Source organism: Oratosquilla oratoria, chromosome 2, assembly GCF_046742065.1.
Source record: "Oratosquilla oratoria isolate Oo_2021 chromosome 2, ASM4674206v1, whole genome shotgun sequence".
Taxonomy (NCBI): Eukaryota; Metazoa; Arthropoda; class Malacostraca; order Stomatopoda; family Squillidae; genus Oratosquilla; species Oratosquilla oratoria.
Window position 1 is genome coordinate 86,344,414 of NC_134778.1, and position 16,674 is coordinate 86,361,087.

Below are 16,674 nucleotides of genomic sequence, written 5' to 3' on the forward strand. Positions count from 1 at the left end.
ACAAGCTCTACTACTCTCGTAAAAACATACATACATATACCAAGGCTTTTTCCCCCCTTACAAGGGAGGTAGCCAAAAAGAAAAAGGCATGAAATCATTCCCACCCATTCCATCCCTAAATACACTCCACTCCCCTCCACCCTTCCTCTTATCTTAGCACCTCCTGGATGACAGGTCATCCCTGCACCCTGTCCACTGCCCTGGGTGTGAGGCAGTGTCGCAAGGAACAACACATCCACATTAAAATGGCGACCCCCCTCTCTGTCACCCCATGCAGAAAAGGAGAAGACAGAGAAATCCCTTTGGGCTGCGTCAAATTTTGCTCACACATACTACCTCACCCCCCATCCCCCCACCCATTCCACCTGATGCATCACAACATCATCCATATACAACCATTCTCCATTCACCTGTCTTCTGTCCTCTCCCGTCCTTCCTCAACAGACATTCCCCTCTTCCCCAAAACCCCCTTCACCCCATCCATCCATCTCATCCTAGGACGTCCCCTCATGTTCACTCCCTCCACATCTGCTTTCCATACCTCTTTTGCTAGTCTTTCTTCACTCATTCTTTCCATGTGTCCAAACCATCCAAATACTCTTTCATCAAACCCTATCTCCCAACTCCCTTTCCACCCCTGTTCTCCTCACCTCCTCATTTCTCACTCTATCCAGCCTAGTAACCCCTATCATACTTCTCAGACACCTCATCTCAAGCACATTCAAACTCCTTCTCTCTTCCTCTCTTATGTTCCATGTTTCTGCCCCATCCAGTGCTGTTGGCACAATCACTCCTTCATACAGTCTCCTCTTAGCATCCATTCCCAAATGTCTATTCCTCATTACACTTTTTATTCCACCAAGGCATTTACTCGCTTCTCTCAATCTATATTTTACTTCCACCTCCACTCCACCTTTTCCTGCCACATTTGCACCTAAGTATCTAAAAATATCCACTTCCTCCAGTCGCTCTCCCTTAATACTCACTTCCAGTCCGCTGCCACTTTCACCCCTTGTACATCTCATCACCTTACTTTTACATACATACATACATATACCAAGGCTTTTTCCCCCTTACAAGGGAGGTAGCCAAAAAGGAAAAGGTATAAAATCATTCCCACCCATTCCATCCCTGAATACACTCCACACCCCTCCACCCTCCCTCTCATCTTAGCACCTCCTGGATGACGGGTCATCCCTGCACTTTGTCCATTGCCCTGGGTCAGAAACAGTGTCGCAAAACACAGCACATCCACAGCAAGGCCGCTTCATTAAATCGGCAACCCCCCCCTCTCTGTCCCCCCATGCATAAAGGAGAAGACGGGGAGAAATCCCTTCGGGCTGCGTCAAAATTTGCTCACACATACTTCCTCACCCCCCATCCCCTCGCCAATTCCAGTTCATGCATCACAACATCATCCATATACAACCATTCTCCATTCACCCCTGTCTTCTGTCCTCTCCCGTCCTTCCTCAACAGACATTCCCCTTACATTTACCCACATTTATCTTCAGCTTTCTTTTTTCATACACTCTCCCGAACTCTGTCACCAACTTCCTCAATCCCTCCTCCGATCCTGCCACAAGCACAGTGCCGTCCGCAAACAACAGCTGGCTCACCTCCCACTTTTCTCCATTTTCTTTAACCATCTCCAGTCCCTGATCCACCACCCTTGCATTTACCTCTCGCACTACCCCATCCATGTATAAGTTGAACAGCCAGGGCAACATAACGCATCCTTGACCAAGTCCCACCTTTACCTCGAACCACTCACTCTCTCTTTATTTCTAATCCTAACACATGCTCTACTACTCTCATAAAAACTCTTATAAATACCTATTGGAAAAAAAAAAGGCTAAATCTTTTGATAGATCCCTTGATAGATTTTGTTTTGACTAACAGCAAATAATTTCATTCATTTGATGGGGTGCCTCTATGATTAAGGGGTTGAGACCATCAAACTGGTTTGGTAAGGTTATGTTCTTAATACCAGACTATTTATCTGAGGGGGCACCACTATTGCAGAGGTGAAGCGATTAATGATAGCCTTAGGATGAAAGGATTTTGAAAGAATTATGAGCCTCAACAGGGTGGATTCAGTGAGGAGGAACTTCAGAATATAGAGTGAGGGCTGCACAGTGATTCATGGAAAGAAAAAAGTAGAAATGAGGGAGAACCATTGAAAGCTGAGGATGTATGGTCCTTTTAATTCTCCCCCATGAGGATGCCCCAGGAGGAAATGTAAAAGGTCCAATTATAGATATTAAAGGAATCCTTGGAGGAAGTTATATTAAAACGAATACCAAGGAACAGAATCAAGTATGTTGGTTATTGGAATGGAGAAAAGATGGAGAGGTTATTAGTGAGTACAGATTTGGTTTCAGTTTATGTTTGGTTGAAGGCCCCAAATATCATGAATATTTAGGGCAGCCATCTTCAGTGATACTTACCAGGTTAGGTTGATTCAAAAGATCCAAGGGAGGATCATTGGTTGGTATTAAAAGTACAGGAGAAATGTGAGGAAGGGGAGGTGTGGTGATTTTTTTCTCTCTTTCTCTCTCTCTCTCTCTCTCCATGATGTGGTTATATGCTTTGACCTTGTTACTCCCTTGGTAGAAGTTGAGGGCCCCCCAGTACATGTATATGAAAAACCATCTCCCCACTCCCCTCCAATTAGCTATTATTTGTAAAATGAGGTGATGGAGCATGAGAGACAAACCACCTCTCTCTTTCTGTCACCCTTAAACCATCAGAAGATTGAACCTCATTTCTTTTCCAGCAATGTTGTCAGCTCATTTCCAGTGCACTCTTTTCAAGGAACAAGTTGTCTCCTTAATCTGTACAATCTTCACCAAATCTCCCTCTCACACACATTCTTGTTTTTTTGATATCTTGACCATGAACTGGCTTCATTCACTCCATCCACCCACCTTTTTCTTGGTCACCCCTGGCACCAATGAATTTTGCATCATCAAAGGATATCTACTCTTATTCATTCTTATAACATGACCCAACCACTTCATGCTGGCCATTCCACTGGCAACCCTGTGTGTACCCTAGTCCACAAATCCCATCATTCTTTTCTGTCATATTCTATAACTATGCATACCTCTGGTATTCATTTCCACAGCCTTCAAAACTTTTCTCTCATGCCATCTTTCTCTAGTGGTTATTGGCACTTACCTCAGAGTCCAGGTTCCTCTGTAAGAGAGAGGGCAGTGGGTTGATTGATTGCCTGTTTATATCTCACCTAGTTAGGAGGGGTAATCATTGGTTATCAGCACTCCTTATGTGAAAAGGTAGAGGAAACACAGCTGAAGCTGATATCTTGGGGCCCAGCCCAAAGACTGACCTCTAGATGCTAGGTGAGGGTGTTGATGGATTTTGAAGACTACTAACAAGGTGATAATTCTGTCTGATGTCCAACTTGCAGGACCATCATTTGGAGGCATTTGTCATTGGACCCTGAAGGAGTCCAGTGTACTTGAGGATAATGAAGATTATGAATACGAAAGAAATTTTGTGAAGGCAATGGAAATGAAGGACTTGAGGGCTGTGTAAAGTTACAAAATATGACAAAGTAAAGAACTAAAGAATTTGTGAGTGGAATAGAGTACAAATGGGATTGGGAGAAAAGGTAGAACAGGGTAACCTTGGGGGATTTGATGACATAATGTGAATGGATGGGAGTAGATATCCCTGAAGGATACCCAAATCAGTAGTGCCAGGATTGAGAGCACAGGGTAAACCAAGAAAGAGGTTTATGGATGTGGGGGAATGAATCCATAAGACCTTGTGATCAGGACATTAAACAAGCAAAAATGTGTTCAAGTGACAGAAGAAGGCTAAAACAAACCCATTTCACTAGAAGAGTGCACCTGGTATTAGGAAAGAACTGAGGTATAATCTTCATCTGATTTAACCAGGAGGGAGTGAAAGGGGTGATTCAGATGAGAATGAGAAAGTGCGAGGTTATCCCTCTCCCATAATTAGCTACCTCACAGTGTGGGAAATAGCACATTGGCTGAGAAAATAAAGTAACATAGGTTATTATTTTTATTAAATACATGATTTTATTAACATTATTAATCATGGTATACAATTAAATTTCTCACATGTAATACTCTTAATAGAAGGTCAATGTTTTTATTAATATAAGTGGAGTTAAAACTAAAATGTTATATTGAGATTAATGTGATATATATTTGAATAGAATAATGACTTTTATCATGAATTCAAATTTGTAGATATAAGGAATTTATTCTAGAATATAACCTTAATTCTGTTTTCATTTACTGATTTGAATTGATTGGGTAAAACCTAATGAAGCTTGACTTACAAAATTTGTAAGAAGGGAATATGGTAAGAAGTATTGAAGATTGTGTTGGTCCTTATAGTATATTTATTTTTCTTTCTTTTTTGTGTCAGTGTGTCATGCAACTTTCTTATTTTTAGATTTTGCTTATATAATCATTAGGTTCAGCAAAGTATTAGTAAAAGTATCAAATCAAGTCATGAATCATTTTGTTCTGAATTATCCATGACAGTACCTACATACTCATATCTACTAAATTGCATTCAAGGTGAAGTTTATGTTGAAACATGATTTTGACAGTATACATTTTGCTGAGCTTTGTATGTGTCATCTGAGATATGATAATCTGATTTTAATTCTCTTTTATTCTCTCCCCACAGCTCCTTTAGGGACAGTACGTGTACAGACCAAGAAATTGGTGGGTTAGGAGGGGAAGAGCTTCTAGAATTCAATGGTATTGATAAAATCTTTCAAGGTATCTCGTCTTCTGTCCCTCTCTCCTCTTTTTCTGCTCTTGTTTGTGCATGAGTAGACAACTGCTGCTGCTGCTGCTGCTCTTGCCCATGGGCAATAGATGAGCAAGTGGAACCCAGTAACACATAGAAGTTATACGCACTAAACCACCACAACAAGCTTGGCTTTAGATATATATATATATATATATATATATATATATATATATATATATATATATATGTATATGTATGTATGTAGGAAGGAGGTTCTTATTACTCTGGGAAAAAGTGTTGTGTACAACATCAGTTTGTGGATGCAGGTGTTGCAACTTATGGGACAGGATGACATGTTTCATTTCTTCCCCGTAGAGGTTTTTATGTATAGTTTGAATCTTTGTAGAAACAAAGGCAGAGTAATGCGCTTTGTATTGTAAAGTTGAGAGAGTTTGGCTTAAAATCAAAACCCTGCAATACTCAGGTGAAGGGTGGATGACAAGGTTGAACATATCCAAACTAACCCTGACCATAGTTACCACATTATTATTATTTTTTTTAACAATTTCTCTAAATATTTTGATATTGCTACACCAGATTTTCATATCCAGTTAAGTCCTGAGCAAGCAGTCTTTAGGTGTTTGAGTACTTTGGCTGGGGGTTATATGGTGAATCTGTATCTATATAAATATATATATATATATATATATATATATATATATATTTACATTTCTATTTGAGGGAAAATTTCAATCATGTTGGAATCATCAGTATGTCAACTTGCACAGATCACATTAAGTTTCAAGTTATTCTAAAAGTTCTGGAATATTTTGTAAATATTGGACTGAATTTTCTTTCATAGTTCACTTACTAGTAAAGGTAGACAGACTAGTGTATTGATGAGTGAGGGCTTGTGAATTTGTTTCAGCATTGTGATGAAAATAATGGCACTGAATTAATATTTGTAACTTTGTTCATGATTGATATGAATTCATTGTTTGGTTAATTATTAATTGATCTTTACCATCTGTTCCATCTTGGAGGGATGATTGTCCATAAAATAAAGAATTAGGTCTTCAGGAAGATCGTAGTTATTTCAGTTGATTGGTCTATAAAGGAGGAATTTTAGGATTTTTGATTACACAATAGTTCCTGGGAGGCTCCATTTCATATTTGTAAAAGTGCAAATTTTCCTGCCCTTCATGTAGACTGTAAACAGGTCTGGTGTTATGCATATCGTAATGCTAATTTATAATAGTGGTTGTGTAAGTAATATAGTTACCTCAAGCTTCACTGACTGGAAATCTCCAGTCCAGCAACAGTTAGAAATGGTCTCAAGGCCCTCCCACAGATCTCTGGGAAGAAACATTAGACTGTTGTTTCAGTTCATTGTCACTTGTACTTTAGTATCCAGAAAGTTTGGAGACATTGAGGCCATGGTAAATGTGAGAGGGCGATACTAGAATAGTATTTAACCACTTCATTGCGAGTCAAATTCTCATGCACAGCATCAGTTGCCATATGTATGCTGCATCACACAACTTACATCATAAAATATAGTCACTGCCATATTACTTGTTCTAGTTTACTCTGAGTAATAAAACAGGATCAAACCAGTTCACAGAATCTGTGGGTAACTCATATACAACTAAAAAAGAAATATAATCAAGACGCTGACTCCAGCATCCTTAGTACCCACTTGTGCCGGCGTCATCATACCAAAGTGGTCAAGAAGCAATTTTAAACATTATTCCACTGGCAGAAGTGAAATATCTTTTGACACCAGCCTAAGATAATCAGCATGTCAATTATCTGGCAAGATTTACTCTACAATTTATGAATCATAGTAGTAATGGCATATTTAAACTCATCACTAAAATTGTAGACCCTATTGTTGCTCACAGAGAGGGCATACAACACTGAACATAACACCAACCATTTGATATGAGAAAGGTTTGACATATATTTGATGCTCACTGGCCAATTGGGTTAGAGCATCACTACTTGCAACAGAAGTTGAGGTGGTAGTGGTTCAAACCAAGGGCATGGTTCATTAAATTCCACACTATAAAGTCCTCTGTAAGGGGCGCCATCATAGCTTCCGGATAAGGGAGAGTTTCATGACATTAAATTGAATCATTCATCGAATCATGTCTACCAAAGAAGGAAAGAAAACAAACAAACAAACAAACAAACAAACTCAAGTACTGAACATCTACCTATCTATATACCAAGGGCCTTATCCTCCTTACCCCCTTCTAACTCCTCATGGATGATGGTCATCCTACTACATAACCCTTGTATGTCTAAGTGCTGCCCTGGGGTAAAGTTTTCTCATCTGTACCACACCCACACACATTTAAAGACCCAAACCTTAGGATTCTGGTTGGAAAACTCCCAGACCCTCTTATGTCTCTTTTTTTTACAGAGAGTAGGATGCCTAGTACTATTCTCTGACCTGCTCTTTCTCCTCTACCACAGGGTTAGTCAAAAATGGAAATGTATATTCAGAGAAGTGGTACAGGACAATAATAGCCCAAAATACATCCTTACCTTTTTCTGAAGCTTTCTCACATGTCTGTCTTACCCCACATATCTGTCTGACCATACAAGAATCTGATCCACACAACCTCTATCTTTCTTAAACCCACATTGTTCCTCACCAATTACACTCTCTGTTCCTCTCCTAATCCTCTCAATTAAAACCTTCCCATAAACCTTTCCAACTATACTCAACAAACTGATCCCTCTGAAACTCCTACACTCACATTTGTCCCCTTTTCCTATGTAAAGCAGAACTATAAAGGTACTCCTTGCACTGAATATTATTACATACATATACCAAGGTTTTTTTCCCCCTTACAAGGGAGATAGCCAAAGTCAAAAGGCATAATTCCACTCCCACCCACTCCATTCCCATTCACCACTCCTCCCTCCCTCCCTCTTTTCATGGCCTCTCCTGGATGATGGGTCATCCCTGGGTCTTGCCTGTTGCCCTGGTTCAGAACCAATGCAGCAAGACACAGCACATCCACAGCAAGGCCACTTCATTTAATCAGCAAAACCCCTCTCTCTGACCTCTCATGGAGAAAAAAGGGAGGTGGAGAAATCCCCTCAGGTTGCATTAAATATCATTCACACATAACCACTCCCTAACCCCCCATCCCCCACCCACTCCCATGCATCACAGCATCATCCATACCCAACCATTCTCCACTCACCCCTATCTTCTGTCTTCTCCCTTCTCCCTTCCTTCCTCAACAGACATTTCCTCTTTCTCAACATCCTTTTTACCCCATCTATTCATATCATCCTCAATCACCCCTTCCTGTTCACTCTATCCACCTCTGCCTTCCACACTTCTTTTTACTAAACTTTCCTCATTCATTCTTTCCAAGTGTCCAAACCATCCCAATATTCTTTCATAAACCCTATTTCCCAACTCCTTTTCCAACCTCCACTCTCCTCCTCACTTTGTTGCTCACTCTATCCAGCCTAGCAACCCCTACCATACTTCTCAGACATTTCATCTCAACCACATTTAAACTCTTCCTCACTTCCCCCCTTATCTTCCATGTTTCTGCCCCATACAGTGCTGAGAGCACCATCACCCCTTCATACAATCTCATCTTAGCATCCATTTCTAAATGTCTATTTCTCATTACATTTTTTAATTCCCCAAGACATTTACTTGCTTTTCTCAATCTACATTCTACCTCCACCATTCCTCCTTTTCCTGCCACATGCTCCCCCAAGTATCTAAAGCTATCCACTTCCTCCAATCTATCTCACTTAATACTCACTTCCAATTTGCTGCCATACTCTCCCCTTGCACATCTCGTCACCTTACTTTTACCCACATTTACCTTCAATTTATTAATTGATTAATTTGGTTTGCAGTTATGGGTATATGACTCCCACATTAGACTCAATGTTGATGATATAGTTTTCATACAGTAGCAGTTAAGTGCAGCTTACTCCAACAGTTATTATGTCAGCCATCAGATTTATCAAGAAAGCAATGTGAATATGTTAGCATATGCTTTTTCAATCAACGGTAGCATGATGTTACTCAGTCTGTTACTAGTTATAGAATTTCTGAGAAATACGTTTGCTAATATAATTTTATAAAAGTTACATGAAGCATGAGTAAGAGGAAGATTTACAGCTATCAACAGTAACTTGTACAAACAGTCATGTAGCCCTATAAAGATATAAAAGACAGGAATTGCAAAATTGATGTAGGCTATTCAAGTTCTTTCATACAAGACCTGATTGTACCAGTAGTACTAGCAAGGAATGTGTCACCAGTTATTAGCTATGTGAAAAAGTGGAGAAAATTTGGCCAAAATTGATAGGTTGTGGGCCCAATCCAGAAACCAAGTGGGGCTGCACCTACAAATGGAGGTGAGGCTGTTAATAGGTTTTGAAGATAGGCATCAGGGAGATTGTCTCTCAGACATCTGCCTTACAGAACTATCACTTGTAGGTACTTGTCTTTGGCCGCTTTTTGTAAGTACTATGTTCTATACTGGATGTGTTTTTTCTGTTCATAAGCAACCCTTAAAGTTGTAGAAGAGAAGCATATATTGAAGAAAATTTGTGTGGGCAGTATAAATGTATTTAAAGTAATCATGATAGCTAGTGTTTTATAAAGCAGACAGCTTTGCTTTTAATTGATTTATCAATTGTTACCTTGAATTTCATGTAGCGGAAAACCCACATCCCCACAGTTGCTAGCAATGATCCCCAGGCCCTCTCACAAATTTCTGATAAGAAATTTTGGACTTGTCTGCATTGTATTGATGTGGGACTGTTTCTATGTCACTGGCAGAAAGTGGTAGGGAGAAGGGAGCAGCTGCCAATTGTCAGCTTTCCATGTGTGAAAGAAAGTGTAAGAAATATAGCTAAAGTTGAAAGAGAGACTCGGAGATCTTGGGCCCAGTCCAGAGTCCAAATGTCAGCCCCTCAATGCTGCATCTCGTGATGGAGGTGATGGCATTGACAGGTTTTGAAAAGGGGTAGCTACACTGTCAATCTTGCAGGACCACCACATGCAGATACCTGTCATTGGACCCACAGCTTTGCATTGTTATCAATCATGACATACAAGAAATGTCTTGTTTGAATGTAACTAGAGAGCTTGCTATTGCATGGTATAATGTAAATAATATGAATAGTTTAACAATTTGATTCAATGAACTTCACTTATTTGATGATGAAACATGATTATATGTATGTATGTATGCACATGTATTTATATATTTGTATTCATATCTGATACACACATACATGTAAGTAAATTTTTATACCAATTTCTTGGCAAACTCAACTGTAGGGTAAGACATTGTATATATAGAATTGGGATTTTCATTTCCCCAGATCCATTGGGTTATGTTTTGTTGAAAAATCAGTAGTATGTGTTGTTAATAAAAGTTTACATATCAGGATTAGGAAGAGTTAAAGCAGTTTATTTATTTTTTGAGAAGTGACAAAACATTTTGAATTTTTACTGTGACACATTAATTTTTGCATGGATTTACAGTTGTTTATTTAATCTCAAATACACAGATATTCTCAGGAAATTTTGTGCCTCATACTTTACAGCTTTTGCACACCAAATACAGTATGTATTTCATACTAATTTTCTGGTATGTGGAAGCAGTAGCAACAGATTTTCTGTCTGACTAGTATTTTTAGAAATGAGAAAGCCAAGGAGGTAGAATAGAAAGATGATGAACATGGTTTGGATGGAGGGAGAATGGAAAAGGGAATGATGTGAATAGTTTTAGTTTAGATTTCCAGGAAATAAGTGTGTGGACTGTGAAGAATTGAATAGTGGTTATGAACATGAGGTGGGAAAAGGAAATTTGGTGCGGAGGATGTATGGTTGTGAGTGGAAGAGGGTTGAGCTCAAGTAAGGGGAGTTACTAAAATAGATTGTTAAGAGGTGAGGTAACAGGGAGCATGGTGATAGAAGGCAAGAACAGCTCCTCTGAAACTGATCATGTAGAGGGAAACAGTTTTAACAACAGGCAGTGTGATTCATCATAGATCTAGCTGTCACCCTCCCAAATGAGAGCTTAGATTCTCTGGGTAGTGTTGTGAATTTACACACACACACACACACCCCATCCTCTTGATGGAGGGGGATAGTAATGATTTGCAGTGTTAGTGAAGATTTACAAACTATGAGCAAGGCTTGAACTTGGATATTTGTATGGATTGTCAAGACAAAAGCCACTACAGACTTTAATGTGTGGTATTATTAAGGGCATAATCTCACATCCTGAGCTTCAACCCAATTTCATATCTACCACATATTAAATGGGATTTGGTGTATTAGATGGATGCCACTAGCTTTTAATGTGTGGTACCAGTAAGGGCATAATTTCACATCCTGAGCTAAACCCAAGTTCATGTTTACCCCATATTAGGATTTGGTGTATCAAATGGACCTTTAAGTTGTGAAGTAAGGTGTAGGTTAGTTGGACCTTTCAAATGTGAAGTATGGAAGAGAAGGTCCTGAGTGTGAGAGTGGGAGACAGTCAAGAGGTAAGATGAAAGGATGATTTTGTTGAGAAATGAAGCATGAAGTCTTGAGGGAATAGATGAATGAAAGTGGGGTATTATGGGTGTGAGTGCTCTTTTTATCCCTCATCATTGAGCCAGATAACCTGACTGGGGAATATTATAATAGGAGTGAGGGGTGAATGAAAGGCTGAGTATAAATGTTGAGTTAGATATAAGAGACAGTACTGGCTGAAAAATGGGAAGGATGGCATGTGCAAGGTGTTGTGTAACATTGCAAATGGCTGTATGAGCTGCCTCTCTGATGAATAGTCAGATCATCTCTGCACATAATTTATCAACTTTTTCATTACTTGTTTTTTCTTTTATTTTCTTTTTCTTTGACCTGACACTTGTGATGGGTATTGATAGAAAAACAAAATCTATAATTGCATGACTTTGGTAAGACTTGTTCATCTGTAATATAATTATGTTTGACACAAATTCCAAGTTTTTATGTGTTTTTGAATGCAGCTGCATTGATTACTAATAGCATGCAGAAAACTATAATGCTCAAATTTGTAGTAAAGATTCATAGTAGCAGAATGAAAACTAGAAAGCCCAAGTGAAGCATAGTAAGGCAGCAAAGAGCATGACATAAGCCAGGAAAGAGAGAATATGACTCATGTCGTGAAAAGGATGACAAGTTTACACTAGGAGTTTCTAAGGTGTAAACTTAGTCTTCACCTTTGCCCTGTATGCTTGGGCTGTGAAGCCAAACACCAAACAACAGTAGACCTGCAGCATGTGCATTAGAAACTAAAGCAATGCACCACTCAGCAAAATATAACACAAAATGCATTCTTGAATACCATTCTCTGTCCATGGTTTGGTGCAGTTTCTTCGTGGTTATGGCAAGGAGTGAAATGGATGTGTGAAACGAGATTCAAAAGGATAAGGATTTTTGCCTCATTTGCAGGCATGTAGTAGGACAGTAGAAGGATGCACTCCTTACTGTGTTTTTGGGAATGAAAGTAAAGAGAAGGCTGCGTGGAGTAATTGTACCCATGGTGCTGTATGTAGTAGATATTTGGAATATAAAGGAGGTAATGAAGAAGATATTTAAAGAATAAGTAGCCAGAAATGTGGGAAATATTGTCGGTGTTACAAAAAATTATAGAAATGTGAAAGTGAGGTAGATAAAGGAGTGGGAAGGGACATGTCAGACAGGGTAGCACAGAGAATGCCAAGGTGATTTGGGCTTATGCAAGTAATGAATTAAGGAAGACTTGTGAAGAGAATAGAAGTGGATGGAGTGAGCTTGAGAGGAAGACAAAGAATGAGGTGGATGGATAGGGTGAAAAGGGCTTTGGATGCAGGTGGAATATCTGTCAAGTAGGGAGAAGGGAGCGCAAAAGATAGCAAATGGAGAAAGATATTGAATAGATAAAGTAATTGTATGACCAAAATATGTGTTCTCATTTGATTGTTTTTTCTGTGGTTGGAGGAAACCAACTCTGGTTGTTGGGTCCTGTTGTGGAGGTGCTATGTCATGTTGTAAGCTGTGGGGGTAAATAGCTTCGGCTGTTGGGTTCTGCTGTGGAGGTGCTGTGTCATGTTGTATTGCCTCAGACCCAAACACTGGTGGATGACAGGGATGACTTCATCTGTGAGGAGTTAAGATGGGAGGGACTATGAATAGGTGTGGGGGTATGCTTTCACTTGGCCCCTGGCTGTTGCTAGTTACTGAGGAGCCAAAGGTCTACTTCAAGAGAGACCTAGGGAAATGGATTCCTTATAGCCATTGTCATCATCATTATCATTATTATTATTGTTTATCTTTTCTTTGGCCATAGTGTAGATTATTTGTTCACCAAAGTTTCATTTGAGACCAAGAGAAGTGGAATCATCATCATCATCACCATCATCATCATCATCATCATCATCATCGCTATCATTGCTTCACATTTCCTTTGCCTGTCTTAAGCTGAATGTGGCAAGCTGCCTTTGCTACTTGTAAATATTATTCACTCCAAGCCAACAACACAAACTTGCCATACCAGATAAACTGTACAGTATTTCACATTGATATCTATTTTTACAGTTGAGTATATTTTCATGGGAGAGAACTTTATATTTTTACATCTAAAATAATGTATTTAAAGGACAGACAAACATGTGCAACACATTTTCTCTTTATTTTATATTGTTTTGAAAGTGACACAATCCAAAGGATTCAGTACCATCATTTTTCACTTGACCCATCAAGCTTGTGAACATACTTTAATGGAGGTTATATTATGAACATATGAGGGTTGTCATCTATGAATTGTAATCACTGTTTGTTCTTCAGTGGTAATTTAGCTAATGTCTTTCATTTTATTGAGTTATATATAGTTTGAATAAATTTTCAAAGCTCTACAATAGAACTATATATAAAGGATAGGTATGCAAGCATTTGTTTGAGTCGTGTGTGTGTGTGTGTGTGGTGTATGTGTGTGAGTATGTACTTAGTTGTAGTGTATAGAGATGGAGCAGGGCTCATAGGGTCCCGTCTCTTTTCCTCCATTTGTCAAACTTTGCCTTGAATTCTTCTTTTATCGAGTTGGCTTTTCATCTTATATCACAAGTTTTCATTTCTATGTGGAAAGCTATTCTTCTTGACATCTTTTCAAAAGGTTTGTTATTATTTTTTCAGCATTTTAGTATGACCTCTTGTCAGTCTTTCTTCTCATACCAGTAATTTTTTTTATGTCCAGTTTCTCCAAATCTGCTTCCAGTTTGAATATCATTATCATATTGCCCCTCTCTTTTCATTCTTCCAAGGTGGTTAATCTCAGTTTTTTCAATATTCCCTCATAGAACATGTTTAAACCAGGGATCGTCTTGGTCACCTCCTTTTATGTTCTTTCAATTTTTCTTATATCTTCCTCTAAGTGTGGTGACCGCATCACCACTGTTTATTCCAGTCTGGGCAGTATTAAGCTTTTAGTGATTTTCTTCATATTGTCATCGTTGCAGTGAAATGTCACTTTCATATTTTTCAACTGATTATAGGTCTCCCATGTTATTTTCTATGTGTGAGCTTCAGGCAATAGGTCTTCTTTGATTATGATTCTTTAAGGTCAGAATGTACAGTGGGAGACATTTTAAAAAAAAATTCAAGCAGAGTAAATAAAAGCATTGTCAACAATACCCATGAATTTTTTTGTAATTAAGCTTCAATTTAGGCAAATCCAGATCATCAATCTATGTTTCACTATTTTCTAACACATTTTTGCTATTGTGCTTGTCAATAATACTGGTCTGTAATTTATTGGTACCCCTCAGTTACCTCCTTTATGAATTTGTATCACATTTGCAGATTTCCAGTCTAATGGCACCTTACCCTCTTCAAATGAACTAGTTATCAAATTGTGTACTTTGTTCACCTATTGTTCTCTGCATTCTCTCAGTGTATTTACCAAGTTGTATTTGCCTAGTTGTATCTTATGGGAAGGGGAGCTACACATGTGGTGTCCCATCTCTGTGTGTGCGAGAGATACATATACCTTATTTTTGAACCAGTTTTGTATGTCATTTTGGTCTTACTAGTCAGAACATTTAATATTGATACATAATGTGATACACTTGTCAAAAGAGTGTTGTATATCATTAGGTTTGACGTCTTGATATTTAATCTTGGTTTAACAAAGATTTGTGATACATTGGGAAAACAGCTTTTAATTCATTAAAAATTCACATCAAAGTGTAATGTGTAAATTTGTTAGTATAAAATTTGTACATTTGCTCATTTTAATGATGGGTGCTTATGCTTCTTTGTATATATCTGGGATCTTTGGACTTGAAATGCTATGGGATGACTGGGTGGTCAGGGTTCCTCAAGGGCAGTGATAGTCTTCTCCTTGTCCTCTTCCATTTCTTGCCTTCTGTGCTGTCTTTCCTTTCTTTCTTCTTTCAGTGCCTGTAGCTTGTTTATAACATGCATGTCTACTACTTTGCATGAATGGTTAGACAATGGGAGCGCCATGCATGACTATAAAATTCTAGAGGTATTAACACCAATTTTCTTTTATTTTCTCTCTCTTTGATAGGTAAGTGGTATAGGCAAATGGATTTTTTCTTTCTTTTTCCTAAGTTGTGAGTATGCAAGTATTTGAATCTTCAGTTGGTAAATAAAACATTGAGTTGTTTAGTCAAGTTTTATTCCTTTTGTGTAAGAAGACTTGATTTTATATATTTTGTTTATTTATTTATTTTCTTTTTTTTTTTTCTTTAGGAACTAGTCTGCATATTATAAACTGACATTTAATATCCCATTTGTAAATATTGGTTGCACATATAGAGAATAGAAATCATGGTAATATGCATGCAACATAGAATATATGACTGTATATATATATATATATATATGCCTATATGTATATATATTTTTTTTGTGCCAAACATTGTGGTGATTTAATTTAACTTTATGTACCCAAGGAATACAGAGAGACCTGGCTGATCTTGCAAGCAGTAATGATGCTGAGAGTGAAAGTGGTGGTGGTGGTGAGCAGAGGACAACACCAGATACTGAAGGGGAAGACTCGGCCACTCTACCTCCTCCTGTGACCACAGGGCACTCCAGCTTCCGTAGTGACCCACCACAGCTGCAGTCTTTCAGGTGGGTGAAGGGCTTGTTTCAACACCGTCAGACTCATTCTGGGAATGGGCTGAGAATTTTGTGGGAGATCATCAGTGTTTATTATTTTATTTAAAAGAAATGTTTGGACTTCACAAGTTCTGTCCTACTATTCTGCACAGTGGAAGAATGTGGTTGTAACCCTGTCCTGCATGATATAAGATTATGATTTAGGAAATTGCAGTTTTTTCTGCAGTGAGATACTTGTGAAGAATGTTGTATCAATTTTTATGTATATACATGACCAGCTAGTTTTGGAGAGGAGCCTTTTAATGGTGTGTTACATAAATTCACCAGTTATTGGATAATAAGATAATTTTATTATCTTAACAAAGGGAGAATGTTATCATATAATTTTTCTTTACATTGTAGATATATGTGCTTAACTAGTTTACATAGAAAGGAGGGATTATGTTCTTTGAATAGGAACTTAGCAGAAGATCTTGGGACATTCATTAGTGTACAAGTGTAGATTATATTGACAAATAAGCCCAGTCCCTTTATCCTTGCCCTGGATGGCAGTGGCATCACTTATGTGGTGCACATGTATTGGGATTAACCTCTTCAATACAAGTCAAATGTTTGCTCACAGATCAAGTTGTCTGATGTACAACCATGCATTACAAAATATAAAGTTACTGCTGTTATACTCATTCTCTTTCACCCCAAATGAATATAACATCACAGAAAACATAATCAAGGCTGTTCACAAAACACGA

General features: G+C 38.3%; 1 protein-coding gene across 4 annotated transcripts in view; it reads left to right on the top strand.

Moving 5' to 3' along the window:
• Abl (tyrosine-protein kinase Abl) overlaps positions 1–16,674 on the top strand; it is a 110,469-nt gene that overhangs the window by 76,802 nt on the left and 16,993 nt on the right. For 2 of the 4 annotated variants that reach the window (XM_076212362.1, XM_076212373.1), the window contains exons 12-13: positions 4,696–4,790; positions 15,757–15,937. In XM_076212362.1, the coding sequence (XP_076068477.1) occupies positions 4,696–4,790; positions 15,757–15,937 (276 nt within the window). The remainder of the gene's footprint in view (positions 1–4,695; positions 4,791–15,756; positions 15,938–16,674) is intronic. The other 2 variants (XM_076212365.1, XM_076212374.1) reach the window with 2 other exon arrangements.